This window comes from Nerophis lumbriciformis, linkage group LG11 (assembly GCF_033978685.3).
Source record: "Nerophis lumbriciformis linkage group LG11, RoL_Nlum_v2.1, whole genome shotgun sequence".
Taxonomy (NCBI): Eukaryota; Metazoa; Chordata; class Actinopteri; order Syngnathiformes; family Syngnathidae; genus Nerophis; species Nerophis lumbriciformis.
The window spans coordinates 24,909,792-24,932,649 of NC_084558.2; the positions used below are offsets into that span (position 1 = coordinate 24,909,792).

The 22,858-nt window shown below is 40.9% G+C and overlaps 1 protein-coding gene across 1 annotated transcript; it reads left to right on the plus strand.

Moving 5' to 3' along the window:
• The first annotated feature begins 734 nt into the window (after positions 1–734).
• lix1l (limb and CNS expressed 1 like) lies at positions 735–16,158 on the plus strand. Its single transcript, XM_061967008.2, has 6 exons — positions 735–3,328; positions 9,049–9,212; positions 9,308–9,448; positions 11,847–11,942; positions 14,102–14,179; positions 14,652–16,158. The coding sequence occupies exons 1-6, from the start codon at positions 2,980–2,982 to the stop codon at positions 14,901–14,903; spliced, it is 1,080 nt and encodes a 359-aa protein (XP_061822992.2). The 5' UTR covers positions 735–2,979; the 3' UTR covers positions 14,904–16,158.
• The last annotated feature ends 6,700 nt before the right edge of the window (positions 16,159–22,858 follow it).

Genomic DNA, 22,858 nt, shown 5'->3' on the forward strand with positions numbered 1-22,858 from the left:
GAGTGTATGTTTATATTTTTACAATTGGAATAGCTTTTAATGTTGCTTTTATGATGAACCTGATGCCTCTTGGTCGGTTGATCCGCAGTTTTGAAAATGTTTCCTATCATATCTATTCAGATGATATTCAACTGCATTGCTCCTTCAATTTTTCAGAGTTTCACTTTGTAATCAGAGTTATTGGAATGTGTATCCTGTATCAAAAACCGGTTCTTTGAATTTCCTTCAGATACATTTAGACTGAACGGAAACTCGGAAATTTCTCCCCCCTGATCAATAACTCCCTTGGTGCTCTGGGTGCAAACCAGCCTCAGAAACCTGGGGTTGTGATTGATCAGTCAGTGTCTTTGGACTAACCAAAAACTATTTTTATCATTTAAAAAAATTCTCTAAAGTGAGAAATTCACCCTTGCTCCTGATGGGTGCTGGTTAGCGCCTTGCATGGCAGCTCCCGCTATCAGTGTGTGAATGTGTGTGTGAATGGGTGAATGTGGAAATACTGTCAAAGCGCTTTGAGTACCTTGAAGGTAGAAAAGCGCTATACAAGTATAACCCATTTATCATTATTTATTTAAATGTGTTTAAAATTGGATCTCGAAATGATCATTCTCTGTTCATCTGGTCTTGCAATGTCATTGTACCGGTAGTTCTGTTTTCACTTGTTTCAACAAGTCAACTCTAAATAGACTTCAAATTGTACAAAAAGACCTTTGACCAGTGCACCTAGAACCGCCCACGTTACCCCCATTCTATCCAGTCTTTGTTGACTTCCAGTCAAATTCTGCATATAAGATTTTAGTCCTGACTTTCCATGTGTTGCATGGTGTGGGGTCCCCTAAGTATAGCGCTGATTTGTTGTGCCCCTACACTTCAGGGCGCAGCCCTCGGCCTTCAGGCCAGGGTCTCTTAAAGATCCCAAAAACTTGTTTTAAAACCTAGCTCTATCCCCCAGCCTCTGGGATGACTTGCTCCAGTCCCCTCATGAGTTTGACTGTGTTGACTCTTTTAAAAAGCATTTGAAGACTTCGCTTTTTAAAACAGCTTTTAGTTGATGGACTTTTTAACTGTTTTAATTTAATTGTTGTTTTAATGTCCCTATATTTTGTCCATCACTTTGTGATTTTTATCTGTGAAAAGCACTTAATAGATAAAATGTAGTTATTTTACTTACAATTGTACTTTTTTAAAAGCTTGTCGGTCGAGGAATTTGGTTGGCATTCAGGCTTGTCACTGTCTCAACACATGCACAGTACATGCAGTACAAAAGCAGTCCAAGAGAAGCAACTAGCAATTTGCAGTCATGTTGTTGTTATTATAGAATATACAGGTACGGTACACTCAATTATAGTTATGTAATGCGCGTGCGTGTGTGTTGCTTAAGTTATGGGCATCATGTAATTATACATCATCATGTACAAAAAGCTGGAAAAGTATGTTTACAACACATTGGAAGTTGGTGCCATTGAGGAATTTGTGTAAAGGTTGTAAATAGAGATCAAACCCAGGACCTTCGTATTGTGAGGCAGACGCACTAACCCCTGTTCCACCGTGCTGATCAAATATACCTTCACTTCAAAAAACAGTGTTGACTTTACACATGTGCCATTGTGACAGACCTGCAGAGCATATGTGGATGCAAACCTTTATACCTTTGCTTTGCAGGCAGTCATGCTATCTTTATAGCTCGCAGTAAAGTCATTAATCCTCAATCACACCTTGGCCCCGAGCCCCGAGATGATATAAACGCATATTTCCGACGTCAGGAGACCACGTGTGCTCGTACATAAAGCAACAATGGCCTCCCTTTTGTATTCTAGAAGCCCTTGATCAAAGCCAGATGTGGAAATGTGCAGCCCTTTTCCCCTTAAGTGTTCAGCATGTGTTCATCACTGGGTTGGATGGCAAAATATCAGTAAAAGAAAATGACCACACCTGCAGAAAAGTTTATTATACACTCATCAACTAATTAGCTTGTTTTCTAAAATATACACAATTGATCTCATTCAAAGGCATGAGCAAACCTTTGAAACATTTTTAAATTGTGACCTTGCGAAGGGTTCACAGTGGGTTATTTTATAACATTTGTTATTCTTTAAACCACTACCACATAAACAAGGTTTTTATTTCAAACTTTTGAATATTTGCACAAAAACAATTGAAGAAAATGTCCTGAAAGGAAATAATTTGCATATTTGTGGCTATTACCAAAACAATATTCTGATAGATTGTGTGTTTACTGCAATCTGGATCTACTTTTCAAAGCAATGTTCCATTTTTTCCTCCTCTGGCTTCTTCCCAGATTAAAAAAAGAAGATTTACACAAGAAATGAGAGAGGGGGAGGAAGAAAGGGTAAAAAACAACTTTATGTTCCATTTCCTCTCTTTTCTCCATCCCTAATTCGGTCGGTGCTCATGCGTAGTCTTGTGAGTTGATCACCTTTTATCTTGATGAATTCTGACGCAAACTGGCTATTTGGAGTGGAATTAATGACAATTGGAGTTGTTCTGTGTGTAAGGGGCCAGACTGAAAGGAACACAAGGAGGAGGCTCAAATTTCTTTGACCTAATATTTCTGCTTTCCACTGCTGCCTTCACGTTCTATGTAAAAATCTGAATTGTGAGAACTTACCGTTCGGAGCTAATTTGGTTTAACGTGTGTTTATTTATTGTAACACAAAATATACAGATAGTTAAATGCTGTGTGTGATATGATTGTGTTGTTTTTTAGTTCGAATGGCAAAATAAATGTAAGCACAGCTGTGGTGATGATGTGTGTTTAACGAGTGTCCTTAAATGCAGCATATGGCAGTCCAGAGAGGATGCAGCCCAGAACAACGGACAAGTACAGTTGTGGGTCCAGACTGACAAAACCCACCTAAATGGTCTTAAATTCTGGACTTTCTTAATCCAGAACCAACCTGCTCTTTACTTGGTTCCGAACCCAACCGGACGAAGACTTCCAAACGTCGCTTTTGGATAATGGATTCTCACGTCCTCAACATCCGCATGAATCACAGGCTCCAACCGGGCATCGGCTTCGGTTCCGGGCCGACAGGGACCCTCCGCTCGTCGTCTCTTCGGCCCGGCGTCACGGTACCTATCCCGCCGCTCCTGTCCTCCCCGGCTTCCCTCGCCGTCTCCTCGGGGCCTCCGCCGCCGCCGCCGCCGCTGCAGCTCCACAGCCTCTACGGCGGAGTCGCAGGAGTTGGAGCCGGCCTGGGTCCCTCCGTCCCCGGCCAATGCAACCCCGGGAACCCGGCGGTGCTGAAGGAGGCGGTGGAGGCTGTGGTCCGCAGCTTCGCCAAACACACTCAGGGCTACGGGAGAGGTAAGAACCTTTTTTAATTCACCGACACTTTTATACACTTTTAACGGCGCCGTCTGTTGTTTGGAAATGGATCTAAACATGAGCAACATTCCTTCACGTCTTGCATCAAACTATGCTCATGTTTTCTTCGCACTCTTAAAAAAGTTGAATCACAGCACATCTCACTGCTTAGTGTAACATTTGCTTCAGTCCAATTCATTAGAGGATTAAGTACTGTACCAAATCTTATAAGAAGGGATTACATTAAAGATCAGTGGACATTTATTTCATTTCAAACAACTTTGCCAACTGTACTGGCACTGCACACATAGCACATTGACTTTGAGGTGGAAAAAGTGCATTAATACAAGACATGTGTAGGTAAACAACTAAAACTAACACTTTACACTGCTAAAATTCAACTCTATTCTATAGGTAAAATCAACGCACTTCTGCCCTGCAATGTATGTAACTGTATTGTAAATAAAAATAGCATTTTTACAACTTTTTTACATCTGATCCCAATATTGGAGCCTACAGTATTGGCCGAAAACAATATTAATCCAATACGATATCAGTACATACTTTTATTGTTGTATCGTGTGGAATGTTAGAAAACGCTTTATCAAATGAATTCATGCAGCTAGATATGAAAAACACTAACCTATGACAATGCTTTTGAAGTTGGTTTTGGTAAAACTTAGTGGTCACAATAATGAATTAAATTAGGGTCAGTTGAGGGCAGCACGGTGCTACAGGGGTTTTAGTACGTGTGCCTCACAATACGAAGGCTCGGGATATTTCTGTGGAGTTTGCATGTGAATGCGTGTGTTCCGGCTTCCTCCCACCTCCAAAGACATGCACCTGGGGATAGGTTGATTGGCAACACTAAATTGTCTCGAGTGTGTGAATGTTGTTTGTCTATCTGTGTTGGTCCTGCGATGAGGTGGCGACTTGTCCAGGGTGTACCCCGCCTTCCGCCCATGTGCAGCTGGGATAGGCTCCAGCACCCCCTGTTACCCCATTAGGGACAAGCGGTAGAAAATGGATTAATGAATGTGGACACATTTGTTACTAGATACTTTTTAATACGCTTCTGCCTCAGAGACTATCTGTAAGTGATATGCAACAAATGATTTGATACTTGTTTATATTAACAATAAACGGCAATAATGTTCAACGAAGGATACTTATTACGTATGTCTAGCTTGTGTGCTTTCATGTGCTTGGCTGTTGTGTAGCTGTTAGCTACTGGTAGCCTATAGCTTACCATGTTTACCTGTTGAAAATGACTAAAATACAAGAAAAGACAAACCTCGTGTGCTTTTTGGAGGACATTTAGGTGTTAACAGGCTGGCCAGCTTTGCACAAGTAACGCACTGCAGGACTGCTTGCATCGGAGCTTATATCGGACATGTTGTTTTTTGCTGATATCAATATTGGGTCGGGACACGCTTGATTATTATACTTGTAAAGGCAGCGTTTTTAGCTAGATTTTGTGAATTGCAGTGTGTAAGTGTACTTAATGTTTGGACAGGCGAGCGTTTTTAGTATACAATCGGCATGATCGCGATAAACACATTTCTGCAAAGTAGGATTATTGATAAAATTAATATTTTAAATGGTAGACCATTGAAACAGTTTACGACATTCCAAATACATGTTTTTTTTTTTACATTATAAAGCCGCCTAAACACCTAACACCCTTTTAGTCACCTACACCAGCGATTCTTAAATTGTGCTACGTGTACCACGAGTGGTACGCCAAAGAACCACTCGATTAAAGTACAGTGATTTGTTATCCTATATTCAAACACAGTGTTGCTGTTCGAACTGTGTCTAATGTTACAGGGGCCAAAAAAATAATAAAAAATAAATATATATATATATATATATATATATATACTGTATATACTAGGGATGTCCGATAATGGCTTTTTGCCGATATTCCGATATTGTCCAACTCTTTAATTACCGATACCGATATCAACCGATAGCGATATCAACCGATACATACAGTTGTGGAATTAACACATTATTATGCCTAATTTGGACAAACAGATAAGGTGAAGATAAGGTACTTTTAAAAAAAATTAATAAAATAAAGTAAGATAAATAAATTAAAAACATTTTCTTGAATAAAAAAGAAAGTAAAACAATATAAAAACAGTTACATTGAAACTAGTAATTAAAGAGAATTAGTAAAATTAACTGTTAAAGGTTAGTACTATTAGTGGACCAGCAGCACGCACAATCATGTGTGCTTACGGATTGTATCCCTTGCAGACTATTGATGTATATTGACATATAATGTAGGAACCAGAATATTAATAACAGAAAGAAACAACCCTTTTGTGTGAATGAGTGTAACTGGGGGAGGGAGGTTTTTTGGGTTGGTGCACTCTTGTGTTTTTTATGTTGATTTGATTAAAAAAACAAAAAAAAAACGATACCGATAATTAAAAAAACGATACTGATAATTTCCGATATTACATTTTAACGCATTTATCGGCCGATAATATCGGCAGGCCAATATTATCGGACATCTCTAATATATACTTGTTAAATAAAACCTGCCTTGTTTTATAATTGATACTACTACGCTACTGTATTTTAATGTTGGTCATTATGGTAGTACTTGGAGAGACACGTTCTTTTCTGAGGTGGTACTTGGTGAAAAAGTTTGGAGAACAACTGACCTACACCCAATGTACTAAGTACCCTTGCGTGTGTTATGCTGTAGATTACAGTACTCACTTGTAGATCGGAGGATCCTCCAAGCGCCATTGCCACTAAGACACAGCCATCATGGAAAGACTTTGTCACATCCTGGGTAACTTCTCTAAGTTAGAACTGGGCTTTGATCGCTGAAGCTACGAACGCGTGTTTTTTGCAAAAACTTGGTCAACTTGACAGTCTACAGAGCTACGATCATTAGCTGTGTTGTTAGCATTCCGTGTTAGCATTGTGCGTCTGCGCTGTCATTCCACATCGATCCCGTCAGAGCGGTTTTCATCGATGAAGTGAACCTTCATGAGTTAATCTCCATGTCGCATTGCAAAGACAGCTGCTGATAGCAGTCTTGTTGGCAATAATGGTGCTCCGAGTCACATCGAGTCTGTCTTGTCTTTTGAAATTGCTTGCGCCAGTCAAAGGCAGGCATTAAAGATGAAGTGCATCAAAAAGTTGTTCTACCAAAAATTGGACAACTTGGTTGACGCGGCAAAGATACAAATAGGGACACATTTATTTAGCCGCTGTTAGCATTGCTTACCCTGAACCCAGAAGCAGCAGTCCCGAAGGGTGAATATTTTTATCGTTTGCCACAACATGATAGAGAATAAGATAAATACTGCATTGTAATACATATAAACATAAATTAAGACTTAATTTAACACTTAAAGTCGCTGTTTGCAACTTCTTCACAGTAACATGTTTTCAAAGCAAAAACATATAACAACACCGGCTAGCTAATGTTACCATTATTGGTTTAACCTACTAACCAACCTACTCAGTGGCCTATTGGTTAGATTGTCCGCCCTGAGATCAGTAGGTTGTGAGTTCAAACCCCGGCCGAGTCATACCAAAGACTATAAAAGTGGGACCCATTACCTCCCTGCTTGGCACTCAGCATCAAGGGTTGGAATTGGGGGTTAAATCACCAAAAATGATTCCCGGGCCTGGCCACCGCTGCTGCACACTGCTCCCCTCACCTCCCAGGGGGTGAACAAGGGGATTGGTCAAATGCAGAGGACAAATTTCACCATACCTAGTGTGTGTGTGACAATTATTGGTACTTTATCTTTAACATAACACATGTTTAAACATTGTCTATATTTTTCACAATTACGAAGTTTATTTAATAAAAAAATTTACCAGCCTGAATAAAATGATTGTTTTTTATGGCTGTCACTCACCAGGTCTCACCAACGCATATGCGCTGTCGCGTGCACACATACACAAGCAATCCAAGAGAAGCAACGAACAAGTTGTAGTCATGTTGTTATTATGAGGGTGGGATATACTTTGTAAAATACATTGGACAGTTAGCGCCTTCTCGGTATCTGTGTAAATGTTGAAAAAAAGCCTATCTCAGCTGCATTCGGGCGGAAGGCGGGGTACACCCTGGACAAGTTGCCACCTCATCACAGGGCCAACACAGATAGACAGACAACATTCACACTCACATTCACACACTAGGGCCAATTTAGTGTTGCCAATCAACCTATCCCCAGGTGCATGTCTTTGGAAGTGGGAGGAAGCCGGAGTACCCGGAGGGAACCCACACAGTCACGGGGAGAACATGCAAACTCCACATAGAAAGATCCCGAGCCCGGGATTGAACCCAGGACTACTCAGGACCTTCGTATTGTGAGGCACATGCACTAACCCCTGTGCACATGCACTAACCCCTGTCCCACCGTGCTGCCCTATCAGTCAAACCATTGTACAACCATTATTGTACAAATACTGACAAATTCCATCACAACAGAGCATTATTACAGTTGTTAAGGGAGATTTTTGGATACATCTTGTGTATTGGGACATCTTTATTTGTGCGTGTATCCAATGGTGTAAGTAGTGAGTGTTTTTAAGGTTCAATAATATGAAATTATAGATGATTTGTGCACCTATATTTTGTTTTGTGAGGTTAATTTGTGTCTTTATTACAAAAGCTTTTTTGAATACTGAATTTATGTAACTGAATTTTTTGTGTTTGTTGAAAACTGCATTTTTTTACATCAAATTATGCAAACAATTTCATTAAATAAAATGTGAGCAAAGTGTGTGGTTAAAAATTCAGTTTGTTAAAATACAATGTTTTAAACATTCTGTGTAAAAAAATCAGTGCAGAAAAAAATGCAGTGCAGACATTTGGTTGCTTCAACAAAAGGAAGGAATATTTCCGCACCAAATTTTTTACAGACTTTTTACACAGATTTTTTAGACATCCACATTTTTATCCAATTAAATTGTCAACATAATTTCTACAAAATCAGGGTAAAAAAAGCACTGCAGAAATATATACTATATATATTTTTAAATAAGAGCAACAAATATTTCTGGACTGTTTTTTGCTGACAATTTAATTGAATAAAGATTGTGAGCAAAATTAATGTGTTTAAAAAATTAATGTGTTTAGATACAGTGTTTGAAAATTCAGTGCAAAAATATTGGTTGTTTAAAAAAAAAGAAGCAAAAAACAAAAAAATTTATACACGCAAAAAAGTCAGATACATAAATGCCGTTTACAAAAACATTTTTGTAGTAAAGACACAAATTAACCTCCATAGTTTTGCTTGAATCTAACCATAACAATATTATGATTGTAGGTGAGCTTTGCAGTGAATATATTTTTGATGTATTTGAAGCACTACAGTTGTCACTATGATGTCAGAGGTATTCATTCAACAATATGCTCATTATTGTAGTTTGCGGTGCATAATGAACTGTGCAGAATGGAATCTACTGGCATAGTCTTGAATCCTTAATAACCTGAAGAACTCGGATGTGGCTGATCATACTAAGGCCAAGTCAATAAAGAATCGGTCGCTGCGTCATGATTTACTGTGTGAGAACACAAATGTTTACTCAGCCAAGCTCAGAAGCAGGCCGCCCACGTTGGCCGCTATCGCCTCACTGGACCCGTCCAAAACCACTTTATGGCTCTTTTTTTGCTGACTGTTCAATAAACGTGGACGTGCTCCACCCTCCATGAAGCTTCTCTCCTGTTCCTGCAGTCAACGTAGTGGAGGCCCTGCAGGAGTTCTGGCAGATGAAGCTTAGCCGAGGTGCCGACCTACGCAACGGAGCGCTGGTTGTTTACGAAATGGTGCCGTCCAACAGCCCACCGTATGTCTGCTACGTGAGCCTCCCGGGAGGCAGCTGCTTCGGAAGCTTCCAAGTATGACATCTGCACTAATGCTTAACTCGGCCCCTTGTTTCATGAGCAAACACACTTGAAGTCCAACTCATACGTTTTTTTTTCTCTCTTAACAGTTCTGTCCCACCAAGGCCGAAGCCAGGCGCAGCGCAGCCAAGATCGCCCTCATGAACTCCGTTTTTAACGAACACCCATCTCGACGCATCACAGACGAATTCATCGAGAAGAGCGTCAGCGAGGCTTTGGCGTCCTTCAACGTAATTGAGTGAAGCTGTCTCATTGCATGCTCAGATAAATCATAATGGCAGTTCTCTTTTATAGTGGCCCCACCTATGGGTTAAGGGGAAAATGCTTTGGAAGACCTGCTCGCCGACAAAGATGCAACGACACAGCATAAGAATGTGATCTGTTATATGACGCGTAGCAACCAGTAGAATTCCCCAATTTTTCTCGCTAAAGTGGTAATTTTTTCCGATGTCCATATAAAAGCGTAACGCCCTGAGATCGGTAGGTCGTGAGTTCAAACCCCGGCCAAGTCATACCAAAGACTATAAAAATGTGACCCATTACCTCCCTGCTTGACACTCAGCATCAAGGGTTGGAATTGGGGGTTAAATCACCAAAAATGATTCCCGGACGCGGCCACCGCTGCTGCTCACTGGTCCCCTTACCTCCCAGGGGGTGATCAAGGGTGATGGGTCAAATGCAGAGAATAATTTTGCCACACCTAGTGTGTGTGTGACAATCATTGGTACTTTAACTTTAACTTTAAAACAATGCGCATTGATCGAGTCAGGTTGCTTTCGTGGTGCAGCCAAGTACATCTAGCTGCGGCCGCAGACACTCGTAAGTCCCGCCCACTTTAAGCCTAATTTCGAATTATCCCTCTTCCGCCTCCCCTCTCTTACTTGTGCTTCGCCCTTGGCTCTAGCATCTAGTACCATGGCGGCGTATTGCAAATACTCCTCTATGCGATCGAGTCGCCGTTTGCCAGCAGTGACGTAAGGCAGGTGCGATAAATGTTTGTTTACTTTCAAGATGCCGTCACATTCGATTTTCGGCTTTGCTTGTGCTCTTTTTATAATTTTTTTCGCCTGTCTTTATTAAGAAGACTGTTTGGAAGACAACGTTTTGGCGAATTATGCAAGTGCTGTCGGTATGTGGTATGTAAAATGTGTTTGTGTATTTGCGTTTGAAGCCAATATTTAATGCAGTAGCAAAGCTTTGAAGTCTGACTAAACCATCAGTGTCATTAATTATGAAAATAATTAATAATGCTTATTAGATTTGTAAGCTTCTCTGGGTTTCTGGTCTGCCATCTTTTTCCTCGCACTTGATCGTGTGGGGAGGTCTGCTAGCTAACTTCGCTTGGAGGGAGGTACTTTGCCCTTTTTGGTTGATGTGAATGCGCAAGAAGAGAGCAAAAACGGGCTGAGGAGGGGTATTCGAATTGAGCCTAAGTGTAAGTCTCATCCACTTAGACATGCCCACAGTGGTGACGACACCAAGAGAAGTGTCCTAAAACGGAAATGAAGCTGGAGAGAATACGTAACACTGAAATCAAGTTTGGGTTAGGGCTTCATAATCAGCTGAAAAAGTAATCCTTTCAACAACTAAAATAATAACAACCATGGTGCATTAGCCATCTTGGATCACGTGACAAATCAAGTGTCCACTTTCACATTGTCACGTCTTTCAGACATGGTTCACATCCATTGTCGTCCCCGCTGTGGGCGCAACTTCCCCCGAATTTCCACTTAATGTGAAACGACCGCGGACCGGTGTTGTACCGAAATCTGTTACCCATCGGAATTTGTAACTCCAGGGGGCAATGTTCCCATGGCGTTTGTTTGATGGTTAAACGGCAAGCCCAAAGAGGAGGAGAAGAAGAACGCTTGCGTAAATGGCGTAAACTATCCTTAATGCTGAAACGTCAGTTGTCAGAATTTCAGCATTAATAATTACACATATTCTGGAAATCAATGACTTGCTTTCATTATAGTATGAGTCCATTGATACAATGGACCTGCTTTCATTCATACTATAATGAAAGCAAGTCATTGATTTCCAGAATATGTGTAATTATTAATGCTGAAATTCTGACAACTGACGTTTCAGCATTAAGGATAGTTTACGCCATTTACGCAAGCGTTCTTCTTCTTCTCTTTGGGCTTGCCGTTTAACCATCAAACAAACGCCATGGGAACATCGCCCCCTGGAGTTACAAATTCCGATGGGTAACAGATTTCGGTACAACACCGGCTTCACCGCGGGTGGGCACCGCCATGCAATCCCCACCGTTGTTTCTTGCGGCTCCGTCGTGCAGCGAAATAGCGCCGACTTTTACGAGATCTCGCGAATCTGCGCATAATCACGTGATAGGGGAAGTAGTAATAAAGCCATCCTGATAGGGGAAGTAGTAATAAAGCCACCCACTAAGAGTTTAATCTGTCCTTCCAGAGAAGCAGAAGAAAATAAACTTGGTCCTGCCTTGATAAACTACCTTATTTTTTGCAGCAAGCAACAATACAACAGTAACATCATCGGTGTGATCGGTTGTATGACACGTAGCAACGACGTAGCATCTTTATGAACGTGACTTGTTCAGTGATATTTAGCAGCGATGTCACATCAACAGTGTGTCGTCTCTCACAGGGAAACCGAGAGGAGGCTGACAATCCAAACACAGGAATTGGGGCGTTCCGCTTCATGTTGGAATCCAACAAAGGAAAATCAATGCTGGAGTTTCAGGTCAGTTACACACAAAAAAAAACAACATGTGAATGTTATTTATGTACAGGAAATGGTTTGATAATCCTTTTAGCTGCTATCAGGGATTATCTACAGGTGTAGCATTAAGGATTTTGACCCTTTTGGTGCACCGTAGTTCCTCTGGCAAAAGCAAAAAGTGGCAAAACGGGGTTGTCCATTCACATAAATAGTAGATAAACCAGAGCAGGGGTCACCAACCTTTTTGAAACCAAGAGCTACTTCTTGGGTACTGATTAATGCGAAGGGCTACCAGTTTGATACACGCTTAAATAAATTGCCAGAAATAGCCAATTTGCTCAATTTACCTTTAACCCTGTTATTATTAATAATTAATGATATTTATCTTTGTGGAAACACTGATCATCTTAATGATTTCTCACAATAAATATATATAGAAACAGATAAATATCAATATGCAACACTTTATTTTTATATGCACATTTTTCAAATTGAACATTTTCAAATGATCACTTCTAAGACAGTCTTGTGAAATCACAATATCCCATTTTAACTAGCTAGCCACTAACGTTTTTTAACAAATCATGAATTACTTTGCACCATGTTTGTACAAATAATAACTCATGTAAAATACAAAAGTCAACTCAAATTTTTTAATACATCATGTCACACTTTGAACTGGACACCAAATCTGTTATCTGTTTCTTTGTCAGTTAGTGAAGACCAAGTCTTTAAAATATTTTCTTGGATTTTCAAATTCTATTTGAGTTTTGTCTCTCTTAGAATTAAAAATGTCAAGCAAAGCGAGACCAGCTTGCTAGTAAATAAATAAAATTAAAAGAATAGAGGCAGCTCACTGGTAAGTGCTGCTATTTGAGCTATTTTTAGAACAGGCCAGCAGGCTACTCATCTGGTCCTTACGGGCTACCTGGTGCCCGCGGGCACCGCGTTGGTGACCCCTGAACTAGAGACTGCAGTGAATAAGATGCTAAAGAAGAATGATCAAATCTAATTAAGATCTAAAAATAAAATACAAATAGGCGCATATGATTTTAAAAAGGGAAAAAGTGACATTATTAAATATGTTTGCACAATGTTAAAGGGTAAATAATGATGTTTTAAGATTTAAAATATATATATAGACAAGCAGTGATGAACGAAAGGCAACCTAACCTATAAGCAAGTAGGTGTTTAAAAAAAGACAGTAGATAGCTTGTACAGTGTTAAGGACAATAAAATGTTAAAATAAAGATCAAGTTAAAAGTTAGAAATAAAAATAAATTGTAGAATTTGTAATAATCACGTGACAATATTGGCTAACAATTGGCTAAGGTTAGGGCGAAACATTACGGACCGGCCAATGAGAGGCAACTTGCCACCAATTGTGCAAGCTTTTAAGTGGGAGAACTTGCACAATTGGTGGCTGACTAACTACTTTTTGCCTCACTGTAATTAGCATATACATATGATATGATATAATAAATATATATATATATATATATATATATATCAATAATCAATCAATCAAAGTTTATTTATATAGCCCTTAATCACAAGTGTCTCAACGGGCTGCACAAGCCACAATGTATATATGTATATATCATATATGCACCCCCCGCGACCCCGAAAGGGACAAGCGGTAGAAAATGTATGTATGTATGTATATATATATATATGTAACTTGGATGTAGCAAGCTACTTTTGCCGTGTAGCTTGCTACAATTCTCAGATGATAACTTCCCCTGTAGCTTGGCTACATTTAATCAGGAGTAACTAATAGCTTAGCTTACTACATTTTCCAAGTAGCGTGACCATCACTGGGGTTGTGGTAATAATAGTAATCGCTTTTTGGATGAATTGTGGTTCCATTTAAAAACTCCAAGAAGGGGTGCCAAGTCTATTTTTATTATTGATACTGTTTATTAAAATTACATACAAAAAGTGACCTCTCATATTTAGCTTTTATTCAACAGGATGCTCCTCAGCAATGCCACCTCTTGTCAATAGGGTGAATCAAACCTGGGGCACATGTCCATATCAACTTAATCCACTTTCTGTACTAAAACAAGCTGGAATCCTCTCCATTAGATACAATACGCACATACGGTGCGTTCACTTGCACATGCATGTGTCGTTAGGCTTTACACTCTCCCTCTTCCTCTCTTGTGTGCGTGTTTCAGGAGCTGATGACAGTTTTCCAGCTCCTCCACTGGAACGGAAGCCTGAAAGCCATGAGGGAACGCCAGTGTTCCCGTCAGGTAGCGTATCCAGTCTTAAACAAGACACATGGTTTCAATCGTCACGCTGTAGCGCCGTGCTTAGCGGTTTGAGGGTTTTTTCCCCACACACAACATCTCGCACATGTTGCCGTTCAAGTGAAATAAGTTTGGGTAAATCATTCTTGGAATTTGACGTATTCTATATTTTCATAAAAAAGTTTAAATTCAAATTCGTTGAATTACGTATTTATAAATAATTCTCAATTCACAGTAAAGTATTTTCTTTTATATTCATATACACATGATTTTTAATGATATATTTTTTAAGATTATGTTCATAACAATATTGTTTAATATGTAATTATTTTGTAATAATACTTAGAAAATTTAAATGATAAATGTGTCTTTTTTTGTAATTGTTTTATTTGTATTTAGCTGATGATTTTATGGTGTAAATAAAGTCCTGAGTCACACAGAGAAACCTCACAAAAACCTTTGTCTCGCCTCGCAGGAAGTGCTTGCTCACTACTCCCACCGGGCGCTGGACGACGACATGCGCACCCAGATGGCGGCCGACTGGGTGAACCGGGATCAGAGTGTAGCCAGCACCATTGCCCACGAGCTGGCGTCCACCGAGCGTGAGCTGGAGGACGCCAGGCTGGCCGGGCGGGAGCTGCGCTTCTACAAGGAGAAGAAGGACATCCTGATGTTAGCCGTGGGCCAGCTCAACGCCGCTAACGCCGCCACGCTGCCCGCGCACTAAAAACGCCTCCAGCCGCCAAACAAGCCACGATTGCTTGTTACCTTTTTGGTGCCTCGTCATTACAAAATGCGCTTTTTTTTTCCTTGTCAAATTGCCGCACCAGCTGGCTGGAGTTTACATGTTGTCTTGCCTCACAGCTGCTTTTTCGTCTGGGAATGTGCGAGGCCATCAAAACTATTTAGTGCTCATTTCTGTGTTTTTTATTAGCGTGGAAGAGAAATGCGCAGGATTGTGCATCATAATATGGGTGTGTTTGCATCAGAATGTACGTTTTCCCAGTCCACCGAAGGACCTAAAAACATGTTGTTCCAGCAATTTAGACTGTTGACTTCTCCGGTCACAAGGTTTTTATTTGACTGGTATGCTTTGAGCAAGTGCGTCACGTGCGAGTCAATTAAGTCAACACAACACACGCGACAGTGTAGCAGAGCCGTAGCACTTCAATGCTCTAAATGTGATGAACCCACATTTCCTTGCTTGTTTGAACTATTTTGTTGAACTTTGAGTTGATGTGGGCACAAGTATTGCTGGTTGAACAACAGCAGGATTCAAAGTTGGATTAATGCAGAAATGCATATAAAAAAAGAGCAAAAGCACAGTAAATGCTCAATCGTTATATGGTGTTTATAATGGTGCCTTTACAAACATGGTAGCAGGCGAACTTGCTTAAATCCCTTTTTCCCTCCCATTTCCTTTAATAAAACCGTGCCACTATTCAGTTGAATCCAATGTTACTGAGGAGCAGCAGTAGAAATATGCCTGCAAGTCATTTGGTCACCATAGCAAAGCGTTTCGAAGTTCAAATGGCGCCGTGAACAATAGACCATTCATGTGCTGTAATGCTCACTTTAACCTCAATTTGGCAGCTCTGTTTATATCCTGGGCCTGCCTTTCATTCCCATGACTTTACTATTGTATGTCTTTTTTGTTTGTTTTTTAAACATAAGCCATCTTTCTGAGAAATACATTCATGTGTGATCCTTATATTGAGGGCTTTTAACACAAAACATTTTGCCTTGGGTGCATAGTATTTCTATTACGTCATCTTATCCAAACAGTATTTTGGTGTTTGTAAAGAACGTATCCAGGTCATTGTGTGTATTTTTATGAGTGTTTTGTATTCAATGTTTATACATTTAGTAGATTTATATAATAAATAAAATCATACATGTTTACACTATCTGAGTGCTTTCATGTAAGTACAAGAGTGAGAACTCGATTTGAATATTGATTAAAGGCCATTAGAAAACATTGCACATAGGATGTAAAATCATGATCAAATGACCATGTTGGGGAAAAAAGACTAATGTAAATTACTCAACCAAACCCAAAATGTAATGTGGTGCTGAATTTCCGTCAGGGATCAATAAAGTACCTTCTATTCTAAAAAGGAATTATTTACGATCTCGATGCAAATTGTTGAAATAAACATTAATTATAGAATGTATTAGAAATAATGTGGACTTAAGAGGTATGTTGCAACTAAATGGCATTTTTTACTGAACAATAGAGCACAAACAGTACATATTGAACATTTCCAGACAAATTAAGGCACTTATATTACAAAATTTCAAACATTAACTACATTGAGCAGTCAGCATTATTTTGCCCTCGTTACTCGCCTCCAGCGTGTGCAGTTGGAGGCTGCAGCATAAAAGAACAGAAGCTCCAGAAGTTTTGTTGAGGATTTATTATTTTATTTCCTCAGTTTTTTTTTTCTTTATATTTCTTCAGTTGAGTTTGAAAGACTGAAACTATAAACATAAGCTAAACATTACAAAAAGTACGGTGTCCATTATGCATTTTACATAAATAAAATGGGTTTAGTGTCAATACATTCACACAATAAACTACACACGTGTCTGCATATAAAATAACATTCCTAACAAACATTGCATACAAATGAATGTGACTTAACACAAGTAAACCCCAAGTGTAGCGAATGTCGCCCTCTTTTGGTCAAATGTAATGCTACAAGTACTAACAAGCTTTGATCGTCAGACGCAAATCAACGCAAACACGAAAACATAAGACATTACCAAGTCCGCGATTTCAATACAGAACAGACAAAATATGTAGATACACAATAATTCACAAAGATCTGACCAAGTTTTCGTGTCGCAGCTCAAACGTGTAGACTGCATCATTGTTGTTGCTTTTCTGAACAGTGTCCGTCGTTTAAAAAGTCCGAATGGGAACAATGACTCAAACACTGGCTCAGGGCAGTACAAACATCTTTATATAAACAAACAAAAGAAACAATACAAATGTGTGTGTGTGTGTGTGTGTGTGTGTGTGTGTGTGTGTGTGTGTGTGTGTGTGTGTGTGTGTGTGTGTGTGTGTGGGTGTGTGTGTGTGTGTGTGTGCAAGATGGACGTAAGAATAAATTAAGTGTTGAAACAATTTCAATGTTGAAGAGCTGACGCTGAACTGAAATTCTAATGGAATGTAGAAACTGTTTGAAAGTTGAAAAAGTTTAAAGGTCCAAAATGGTTTGAGAGCTGAAGAGCTGATGCTGTACTGAGATGTATTATGAATCTTGAAATACTAACTGTTGGTATAGTTAGAATAGTTAGCCTAACGCAAGAGGTTACAAAGGTCATCAGGACTCCTCTTCCTCCTATCCAGGAGATCGCAAAAAGCCGCTGCCTGACCAGGGCTCAGAAAATCTGCGAAGACTCCTCCCACCCCCACCAAGGACTGTTTTCACTGCTGGACTCTAGAAAGAGGTTCCGCAGCCTCCGAAGCAGAATCTCCAGGTTCTGTAACAGCTTCTTCCCTCAAGCCGTAAGACTCTTGAACGCATCATAATTAAATCATCCCCTCAACTCCCCCCAAAATGGATTAACTCGCTGGAGGGTGATATCAGCACTTCAGTCATCAACAAATGCATCATCAGAGAAATGGACATTGTAACAGTGTAGGTCTCACTTGGTAGGATATGTACAGCGAGCGGTGACCATAGTGAGCTCAGAAAGCATAAGAACAAGTATATACATTTGATTATTTACATTTGAATATTTACAATCCGGGGAGGTATGATGAGGAAGGGAGGGTGTTAGTTAAGGGTTGAAGTTGACTGGAGGTGCTCTTTTAGTGAGGTTTTGAAGGAGGATAGAGATGCCCTTTCTTTTACACCTGTTGGGAGTGCATTCCATATTGATGTGGCATAGAAGGAGAATGAGTGAAGACCTTTGTTAGATCGGAATCTGGGTTTAACGTGGTTAGTGGAGCTCCCTTTGGTGTTGTGGTTATGGCGGTCATTTACGTTATGGAAGTAGTTTGACATGTACTTCGGTATCAGGGAGGTGTTGCGGATTTTATAGACTGTGGCAGTTTATAAACTGTGAAGTCCACCACTCCAGTGTTTCCCACAGGACAGGCATCTATTTGTGGTGGTGTGGTCGTGGGGCGGGCGGGCGGGGGGGCGGTGGCGGCAGCGGCGATGACCAAGAAGAACGCGGAGTGGGAATATAATTACAACATTTTATGTACATATTTATATACAGATTTGAACAATTAGTTATTCACTGAAATATATTTATTAATTGTGGTTCTTACAAAAAATATATCTTATAAAATATATAAGCTAAAATGTCTCTTAAAGCTCCATCCATCCATCCATCTTCTTCCGCTTATCCGAGGTCGGGTCGCGGGGGAAGCAGCCTAAGCAGGGAAGCCCAGACTTCCCTCTGCCCAGCCACCTCGTCCAGCTCTTCCTGTGGGACCCCGAGGCGTTCCCAGGCCAGCCGGGAGACATAGTCTTCCCAACGTGTCCTGGGTCTTCCCCGCGGCCTCCTACCGGTCGGACGTGCCCTAAACACCTCCCTAGGGAGGCGTTCGGGTGGCATCCTGACCAGATGCCCGAACCACCTCATCTGGCTCCTCTCGATGTGGAGGAGCAGCGGCTTTACTTTGAGCTCCCCCCGGATGGCAGAGCCTCTCACCCTATCTCTAAGGGAGAGCCCCACCACCCGGCGGAGGAAACTCATTTCGGCCGCTTGTACCCGTGATCTTGTCCTTTCGGTCATAACCCAAAGCTCATGACCATAGGTGAGGATGGGAACGTAGATCGACCGATAAATTGAGAGCTTTGCCTTCCGGCTCAGCTCTTTCTTCACCACAACGGATCGATACAGCGTCCGCATTACTGAAGACGCCGCACCGATCCGCCTGTCGATCTCACGATCCACTCTTCCCTCACTCGTGAACAAGACTCCGAGGTACTTGAACTCCTCCACTTGGGGCAAGATCTCCTCCCCAACCCGGAGATGGCACTCCACCCTTTTTTTCTCTTAAAGCTCTGCCCCTTTAATTAGTGAATACTAAATAATTTAACTTTAGCCTACTACTACAACCATATTATTTACCAGCAACATGAAGTGAAACAGAGGCAGAGGTGTCCTGCCACAGTCAGTCAACCTCCTCCTCCTCCTCCTGCTGCTGAACAGGTCGCACCTGTGGTCCGGACTGTAGGCCTACCTCCTCTCCAAGTCGAGCCCTTTTCGGCCGTTGAAAATATTTTTCTATACTCATCTGTGTGAAGGAGTGAACATCCAACATTAGAATTTATTACTAACGAGCAGAAGCGCTCTATGTACAGTGCCGTCTAACCTTAAGCGGCAGCAGCTCAACACATGCAGGGTTCAACGTTAAGGTTTTTTCTACTTGCCTGACTTCTCAAATCTACTTGCCCCAATATTTTTACTTGTCCTGCCTAGGTTTTTTTCTGGCTGTGTAGTGCTCATGGCTTATATCTTACTAAAATCCTTCCCGTAGACTATTTACAACACTACACAGTATTTATTATTATTATTATCTATAATTACATTTAAATGGCATTGCATACATGTAAAATTAAATGCTATTTCACATTATTTGACCAGTAGCAGTTACACTCATCTGAACAGGTCAGCCACCTGTTTAAAGCCCGATCACAGTTGAAATCTTGAAATGAAGGGCTTTTAATGGCCAAAACATTAACCTGGACAACATTTTAACAGATGGTTGGCTCAGATTTTATTCTTTTCATTGCATTCACATGCTGCAGTGGACAGTGGACAATTTAGCTTCAGTCCATGTGTGTTTATTGACAACATGGTTATAACCTGGACACGTTAGCTCGTCGGTATTGTAACACGTGACTGTTACTACGTGCGTCTGCCCCGGCCCCCGAGTCAAACAGCGGCGGTGTTAATGAAGCAGCGTCAGGCTGCTCACCGTCAGTGAAACGCTCGGTGAAATCACAGATTAACGTTAAATATATGACGAGCCGCGAGCGATGCAGCTATAACCTAGTATCTACCTATAACACCTGTAAAAATGAAGCAATGCTACCACGCTAGCAAGCGTTAGCTAGCCGGCTATGAGCCACCAAGCTGCTAACTGTCGCCAAAAGGCACCATTTAAGTTTTTTTCTCCATGGCATCCTGGATCAAGGCTTTCAGCAGCTTTTGGACGTTTGAGGTAGAAACGTAGGAAGCGCCATCATTATGAAAAGTAGCCGGCGAGTATTTTGATTCCGTCAGTTGTTGTGCCGGAAAACGCACCCCTGCCATAATATGCACCCCCTGACGCGGGAGCGCGCTTACGTCACTCGGTTGCATCACTCGTCTCGAAAAGTATATCTAACTCGGCTGTTGGCTGAAATCGCCTCTTTTAAATCGCCTCTTTCGGCATAAAAAAGTACATAAAGTGAAATAATCCAAGTTTTCTTTACTTGTGCTTTACTTGTGGATGAATTAAAAATTGTGAGCCTTTAATGATTTCGCCGTCATTCAAGTGGCTGAAATCGCCTCTTTCGGCATAATAAAGTACATAAAGTGAAATTATCCTTACGTGTGGATGGATTCCAAATTGTGAGCATTTAATGATTTCGCCGTAGGGTGAGTTTCATATGTCTCTATGACCTTCCTAGCCAGAGATAGATGGGGGGTGCATTTTATGGCAGGGGAGAAATGCACCCCCCCATAACTCCACTTCTGGTAGTCCAATTTTCACATGGTTTTCAGTGTATACCCGGGGGGCTATGATGAGTAACCAGGGTGAGTTTCATGTCTCTAGGACCTTCCTAGCCAGAGATAGATGGGGGGTGCATTCTGTGGCAGGTGGGAAATGCACCCCCCCATAACTCCAGTTCTGGTAGTCCGATCATCACATGGTTTTCAGTGTATACCGGGGGGGCTATGATGAGTAACCAGGGTGAGTTTCATGTCTCTAGGACCTTCCTAGCCAGAGATAGATGGGGGGTGCATTCTGTGGCAGGTGTGAAATGCACCCCCCCCCCCCCCCCCCCCACCCCACCCATGAGCTCCTTAAAGTTAAAGAAAATGTCATATTTTTAAAATACGAGTATTGGATCACGACAACACGTCGAATGAAGCAGCAAACATTCGTTCTTCTTGATGTCTCTAAAAAAGTACATATAGAGGTTTACTTTGGTGTACATATTCTTTACAGTATAGCTGTCAAGGTAGACAATACTACATTTTCGGGACAGCAAATATTCCAATATTAATTGGTTATTGTTTTCGCCTTATCTGATCTAATGACGGCGAAATCATTAAATGCTCACAATTTGGAATCCATCCACACGTAAGGATAATTTCACTTTATGTGGGACGGTGTGGCGCAGTGGAAGAATGGCCGTGCGCGACCCGAGGGTCCCTGGTTCAATCCCCACCTAGTACCAACCTCGTCATGTCCGTTGTGTCCTGAGCAAGACACTTCACCCTTGCTCCTGATGGGTGCTGGTTAGCGCCTTGCATGGCAGCTCCCTCCATCAGTGTGTGAATGTGTGTGTGAATGGGTAAAATGTGGAAGTAGTGTCAAAGCGCTTTGAGTACCTTGAAGGTAGAAAAGCGCTATACAAGTACAACCCATTTATTATCATTTATGTACTTTATTATGCCGAAAGAGGCGATTTCAGCCACTTGAATGACGGCGAAATCATTAAAGGCTCACAATTTTTAATTCATCCACAAGTAAAGCACAAGTAAAGAAAACTTGGATTATTTCACTTTATGTACTTTTTTATGCCGAAAGAGGCGATTAAAAAGAGGCGATTAAAAAGAGGCGATTTCAGCCAACAGCCGAGTTAGATATACTTTTCTAGACGAGTGATGCAACCGAGTGACGTAAGCGCGCTCCCGCGTCAGGAGTGCGTTTTCTGGCACAACACCGTCCGTCCCTCTTCTTCTTCTTCTTCTTCTTCTGGCCCACCAGGTGAATGAAGTGCTATTGGCGGAGTTACAATGCATAGTAGGCTACCGCCACCTACTGCACCGGAGGTGTAACTACAAGCAACATTCACATACAGTCCCATCCATTGCTTTTATGAGCAGTCGAGCGAGTCAAAAGCCGAAAAATCCATTTGTGGCGGACGTAATTCTTTCGTGGCGGGCCGCCACAAATAAATGAATGTGTGGGAAACACTGACTCCATCCATCCTTTTTTCTACCGCTTGTCCCTCTCAGGATCACGGGGGGTGCTGGAGCCTATCCAAGCAATAATAATATGGAGTGAATGGGTGCTTGCATAGCAGCAGGCCCATATTGAATTACTATGAATTGGTAAACAAGTTGAAAAACGTATTCGGGTGTTACCATTTAGTGGTTAATTATACGGAATATGTACTGTACTGTGCAATCTACTAATAAACGTTTCAATCAAACAATCAATAAATTACAAGGCTTTCACACAACAATAGGTTGATTCATTTTTGGCTTAGAATCTTATTGTGTGAATGTATTGACATTCACACAATACTAGTAAATAGAACAACATATGTGTGAATTCTTTGTGGCATCCACACAATAAATAGATACATTTTGGTCTAAAACAACATATGCATGTACGTATATATGGAGCATCCACACAAATATACAATAGTGGGCTTATTTAAAACAACTTAAATTCTTCCAATAAAGATAATTAAGGGTTTTTCTACTTTTACA

Coding starts and splice junctions, on each gene's coding strand:
- lix1l (XM_061967008.2), top strand. CDS start 2,980: ATGGATTCTCACGTCCTCAACATCCGCATGAATCACAGGCTCCAACCG. Junction 11,943..14,101: donor AATCAATGCTGGAGTTTCAG/GTCAGTTACACA, acceptor TGCGTGTTTCAG/GAGCTGATGACAGTTTTCCA. Junction 14,180..14,651: donor AACGCCAGTGTTCCCGTCAG/GTAGCGTATCCA, acceptor CTCGCCTCGCAG/GAAGTGCTTGCTCACTACTC.